Source organism: Pinus tabuliformis, chromosome 8 (genome assembly GCF_031772625.1).
Source record: "Pinus tabuliformis cultivar Carrire ecotype Pingquan chromosome 8, CPIR1, whole genome shotgun sequence".
Lineage (NCBI taxonomy): Eukaryota > Viridiplantae > Streptophyta > Pinopsida > Pinales > Pinaceae > Pinus > Pinus tabuliformis.
Genome location: NC_142294.1, coordinates 305,609,393 through 305,615,788, shown reverse-complemented (window position 1 = coordinate 305,615,788; position 6,396 = coordinate 305,609,393). Strand labels below are relative to the sequence as shown.

Sequence of the window (6,396 nt, the reverse complement as noted above, 5' to 3'; positions counted from 1 at the left end):
GGTTTGATGTTATGGCTGAGAGTGAAATTTATTTTTGTTGATGGTGATAGTATTGTTCAGTTTTTTTTGGATGGATTGTGGCCACTATTTGCTTGAGTAGAGATCATGTTGTTGTGGTATTTTTATATCATTTGCAGAGATCATTGCTACTGAGATTTGGTTTGTAGAGTTGAATCAGAGTTGAGCAGAGTGTCTTGGATCCAGTGTGAAAAATATATGAAACAAGGTCCACATATAGTTGAGGAGAATTAACATCATGAGAGTGGAGTAGCAATTTCATAGTATTGGCGAAATGAACAATTTCTCCATCCAATCAGAGTTGGGAAGGGATCGTTGATCATGGTGGATTTTAGTGGATGGTTGTCTGTAGATCTGTGTAAGAACATAGTCTTCCAATCTTATCAGTAGAATCGAGTCCCCTGGTTGATGGGTGTTGGCCAATAGTATATGAGTTTGAGTTTCCTAGCTAATGGGAGTCAACAAATCTATGTAAAAAACCATTGCTTGATATAATAGAGATTCAAATCTGTGCAACAACAACAATGGTGGTTTTTATCCTATAAGGGTTTGATATAATAGAGATTCAGATCAGTGCAACAACAACAAGGGTGGTTTTTATCCCATAAGGGTTTCCACAAAAAAATATTGTGTCTCATGTGTGATGTTGGTTTTGTGGTTGTGCTTTGATGGTTTAGTTGTTTATGATTGCTTTGGTTTAGTTGTTTATTGTTTCTCTCATGATTATTTTGGTTTAGTTGTTTATTGTTGCTCTCATGATTTCTTTGGTTTAGTTGCTCATATCACACCCCCCCCTTCTCAATAGTGCTCAATTTTTCCAGCACCTTCTTGGTTGCATATGAAACGCCTTTATGAAACCCCTCCTCTACTACTACTACTACCATTTGATCAACGTTTGTGATTTTCCTTGATCCTAAGGTTGCTTCCTATTGTTGATGAAGAACATATTGTCATTCCTGTTATGTCTTCCTATAATTTGACACCCCCTTGATACTATCATACTTCCTTCACCCGACAACTCGGTTTCCCCCAACCTTTTGTTGAGTCACGCCCTTGAGGAATAGTTGCAAAGACTCGAATCAAGTTGAAACAAAGTACCCACAAGATTACGAAGCATTGTATGCACTAAAGATTAGTGTTCCACCCTTTTGGGATCAACCCCAAAATTATTCATTGTTAAATCCTTTCCATCATCTTTGAGTCTAGATGTAAGGTCGAAATTTTAGCTCTGGTGTACACCACCTTTCATTATCACTTCCTCCTTCATCATTATTACTTATGTGTCTTTCTCACTATAGGTACATTCATGAGGATTGAAGGATCTATAGCCATGCACTACTCAATCCATTGCTCTCCGGATATGGATTGAGGTCCAGTACCAATGCCATCTTTGGGGTTATGGCCAAAAAGATGTGAACCAACACATATGAATGTGGGTTGTCTTGCCCTAAACCATACATAATTCTCCCATCTAATTTCCTAATATCATCCACCTATCATCATCCCAAGTCCCCATAGGTGTCCCAATCCCATTAAACATGGTGGTTGATGCTTAACTTTTTAATTAAAATATTCCACATGTACAAAATCCTTTATAATAAAAAGTATAGATCTCACCTTAATATTTGAAGGCTATATGCTTGTGTGTGTAAGACAAGTTTATTGAAATATTTTAAATTCTTTCATTGACTTACAAAGAGTGAATAAATCAACATTTTATATGTTGAGAAATGTTTTATGGATCCATCACATAATAGATTTATTGTCAACATTATATTGATTTTAATATTATTAGTCCACATTATTGACTAATCAATATTTTATATGCTTACATCAAGAAACGCTCTACAACTCAGTGTGGTGGAGATATTGTCCTAAAACACTACATTTAAAAATAATAAAATGATAGAAATATAAAAAAAAAAATTCAATGTTGACCATAAATAAAATACTTTAATTTCCATCTTAATTTTACATCAACTTTATATAGAAAGATAAAGTAACTGAAAGTAAAAAAAAAAATCATCTATAATTGCTTTCTACTTTTTAATATAAAGGAGATGTGTCATTTCTTCACTACTAAATAATAATATTAACGTTACAATCATGTATGAAGAAGGTGTATTTATGTGATGTACATTGACATGGGATGGGTATATATATATATATATATATATATATATATATATATATATATATATGTATGTATGTATGTATGTATGTATTGTTGGGTATATATATATATATTGTTGTCAACCATAAATTCAATGTTGACATAATATTATATCAACTTTATATAAAGAGAGATAAAGTAATTGAAATTAAAAAATTATTATATTTTCACTAATGAGGAGGACTTGTATTTAAAACTACATTAATAATGATAAAATTAATGTGCACAAAGTGGTTAAAAATAAAATATGTCAATGAACATGTTAAGTAAAATATTTAGATATTAACTATGTATATGGTATAAAGCAAATGAAAATAAAAAAATTCTTATGGTTAAAACAATTTATTTATTAGTGTGTTGCTCAAGATGGAGTTGTGTAATTCCTTCCATATTCATTTTGGAGTTGACATGACCCATATATATATATATATATATATATATATACAACCAACATAGTTTTATTGTAACCATAGATCCATTAAGTGTAAGAGATCAAATATATGCATATATTATATACAATAGATAAAAATAAATAATAATTTTATATTTTTTTTCACAGAAAAAACTCGAACCATCTATTGATAAAAATAGTTAGTTACATAGCATATGCAATGCATTACAGAAAGACTCATTCTTTGCCTTGTAGTAGGTAAAAGAAAAGTCTCGGCTGGTTGATACAAAAACCAGCGCAAACACCCTCAACCGGATGGCAAAGAGCCAGCGCGTCAGTCCCAGATGGATGATAGGAAAAAATTACAAATTGTGATATCCGCTCACCGAAAACGCATCAGAGGCAGGGCAGACGACCCGACCAGAAAGCGCACACCTCCCGGAAACCATTAGATGATGTCATACAGGTGAAGGATTTGATGAAACAGAGACTGAGTGTCCGCAGTAAGAGGAGCAAACAACGTCCAAGAGAAAATCCTGCGTAGACACGAGTAGGATTCTAAAAAACTAGGAAAAGCAAAAGGAAAGCAAGTCAAACCGAGCCTCCTTTTACAAGGAAAACAGCCCGAAAGACCTGAAGAGAATCAACGAAACAGGAAAGTGAAAAACAAATGTAGCAAAACAACTATGTACAAAGCACAAGAAACAGATTCTGAAAAATGATAGCTAATCGAAAATGGGTTGTTCGAGAGGTCGAACCACCCCATTCTCCTCCTCCAAAACAGTCCACGACCCCGTGTCTTGATCAACACCTTCTTTGGAAAGGCGATCAGCTTCAGAATTTCTTTCCCTGAAGATGTGGCTAAGGGAAATCTCCGTGAAAAGATATTTAAGTCGAGTAGCTTCTCTAAGCAGGGGAAGCAAGATGAAATTTCTGCATAATTGCATCCCATTGAACCATCTCACTGTGTTCATAGAATCCCCGAAAATCTAAACTTCTTGCACGTTCCTCAGGACAAGCCAGCAAAGGAGAAGGTGGAGGGCTTTCAACTCAGCAAAGTTATTGGAGCCTTGGCCTAGGCCAACCGAAGCTTTAACAGTCTTTTCCTTTGAAAAATGAATTATTAAACCAGCCCCACAGTGACCATTAATGTCTGAGGCCCCATCATAATAAGCCCACGGAATTGAATATCTTATAGTTTCTTGCCGAACCAGCCTGGGAGAAGGAGTAGCCAGTGGAATAGGGATACTATCGTAAATAGCAGCTCCTTCTGCAGCCAATCTTTCAATCGGGAAGACGGAGTCCTTGAAGATGACCTGATTCCTAGCCAGCCACGTCCCCCAAGTTATGAGAAGCGGAATGGATCTCTCTTTGTCATTTGAAGCTTCTTTCCACCACTTCTGCCAAGCTTCCAAAATCCCCTGCCCTTCTTCAAAAGAGCCCAGGAGGTCAGATTTGGGAATAAGGGCGAGAAATGTGGAGTTGAAGGGATGGTATATTGATCCTGTGTGCCTGGATTCTTCCACAACTGCCACTAACTCGTCACCGATGAATTCGAAGAAGTGTTGGAAGAATTCAACAGTCCAACCGTCTGGACTGGGGCTTTTGTCCTTTTACATAGATTTGAGAATATCTTCTACCTCCTCCTTAGAAACGGGTGCCATGATGGATTCATTTCCTTCCTCCTCTATGAACCTAGGAAAGAACAGGGCGACTCTTATAGCTTCAGCAATAGAAGCTTCCTCTGGTGCTTTGAAGAGGTTCTTGAAATAATTGACCCCTAAAGATGCTAACTCTTCAAAAGATTGAGCCATATCACCATTGGCTTTCTTCATTTCCCAGATAGTATTAGAATTTTTTCTTCCTTTTGCATAGTTCTGGAAAAACTTGGTGTTATCGTCCCCCGCCTGCAACCAGATCGCTCTACTTTTTAAGCGCCAACTCTCCTCCCTGGTCTGGAGAATTCTCTTCCTTTCCATCTCCAGTTCTTGGAGTCTGGCCTGAGACTCTTTTGTTCCATAACCATTACCGCCTGGGTCTTCAAGAAGGGCTATCTCCGAGTTGACATTTTCCAGAGTTTTTTCTTCATTCAGTTTCTTCTGGAGGGCCCAGTGCTTAAAGGCAGCCTTCATCCTTGTTAGATTTTCTATGAAAGCCTTGCTACGGCTCTCATCATCGTTGAGATTAGAATTCTTCCAAGTGCTGTGGAAAAGGCTAATAAAGGATACATCCAAAAGCTAGGAGGCATTAAATTTAAAGGGAGTGCCCGGTTTAGAGAAAGCACCCTTCACTTCGAGAAAAACAGGGAGATGGTCCAAGAGATCGCCTTCCCCAACCCAATGTCTGAAAGCCTGTAGCTTATCGATCAACGAATCACAAAGAAGGAATCTGTCAAGCTTCTTCCCGACCCATTCTTCTCCTATTCTTCGATTCCTCCACGACGGGCGCATCTTGAGCGGAGTGACATCCACCAGAAGAGACGAGGCCAGTTTATTTAGAAAGAAGTCAGTGAGGGGATCTGCTCTTGCTCTGACCCCCCAAGATTCTGTCATCCCCAAAGAAAAATTAAGGTCTCCGCCGATTACAAGATTTGGGTGTGCCATAAACGATCTAGTGAAGAAGGGATTCCAGAACCTCTCCCGCTCCAAAACAGGACCATAAACATTGATATTGAGAAAGGGGATGTATAGTTCTATGGAGTATAGTTCCACGGCCAGTACATTTTCCCATCCCCAAGAGGAGACCTCTTGAAGAACCTTTGCGTTGAAACCCAGAGCCACCCCTCCTGAATGTCCATTGGCGTCTATGACATGAAAGCTCCATCCCGGAAGAAGCTTAACTAGGCAGGCTGTAACTTCTTCCCCCTTCCCCAGAGTTTCGTGGAGTAGAATAATATCAGGTTTGTTGGACCTGACCAGTTCCTTCAGAGCTAGCTTTTTGGGTAGGCTAGCTAGGCCCTTGCAATTGTAGGATAAGATGATCATCGTAAACTCGCAGAGGGTGTCCGCTTTGCTCTAAGCACCCCTGGTAGAGACATCTGCTTCCCGTCAGCAATGTCGATGATAGCCTTCAGCTGTGCCTTCGACAGATTAGTTTTCCTTCCTCTAGGCTTTCTCTAGCCTGTTGACACCATATCCAGCTCCAATCCACCCACAGCAAGCCCTTTCCCCTGTCTATTGGCCAAGGGTCTAAGATTATATGGGGGATCAGGACTCCGGACAAAAGGAGGGGCAGAAAAGGCAGCATCAATGGGAAAAGAGGTCAGCAATGGGGAGGAGGGAATGGCTATGATAACACTATCTATGGAGGCTTGACCCATCCTCAGATCCGACATTTCATTCAAAAGCTGTCTTAAAGGACCAGCCTCATCACAACAAGACAGAGATAGAGCATTAGAATAGCATAAGGAGGAGGGAGGGGAAAGAAACAAACTCGCCTGAGCCTCCCCTGCCTTTTCAGAGACTGATGAGGGTCCCAGGGAAATCATCAGATAAGAGATGGACTCGTTTGCTGCAATCCCCGGTTGTTCCTGATCATCAGCCTTCCCTTGCTCCAGGACCAATCCCTGAGCGGATGCCATAGGGTCGCTTTCCTTGGTCTGAGCCTCTGTTTCCTGAATGATCACCTTCTGGTTTGCCTTCTGATTATTTCTACTTCTCCTTTGTCCTCGGCGTCGACGGTGTCCGAGAGGACATTCCCAGGCTAGATGACCATGTTGATGACATCGATGGCATCTGAAAGGGAGGTTTTCATAGTCCAGGGTCTGAATAAACTCAAGACCTTGGTACTTCAAGTTCATAGCATCCGCCAAGCC

The 6,396-nt window shown here is 39.6% G+C and overlaps 1 protein-coding gene across 1 annotated transcript; it reads right to left on the bottom strand.

The window, feature by feature from the left end:
• Positions 1-4,819: 4,819 nt before the first annotated feature.
• Positions 4,820-5,566, bottom strand: LOC149235351 (uncharacterized). Its single transcript, XM_089368525.1, has one exon. The coding sequence runs from the start codon at positions 5,564-5,566 to the stop codon at positions 4,820-4,822; it is 747 nt and encodes a 248-aa protein (XP_089224651.1).
• Positions 5,567-6,396: the final 830 nt, after the last annotated feature.

Coding starts and splice junctions, on each gene's coding strand:
- LOC149235351 (XM_089368525.1), bottom strand. CDS start 5,566: ATGATCATCTTATCCTACAATTGCAAGGGCCTAGCTAGCCTACCCAAA.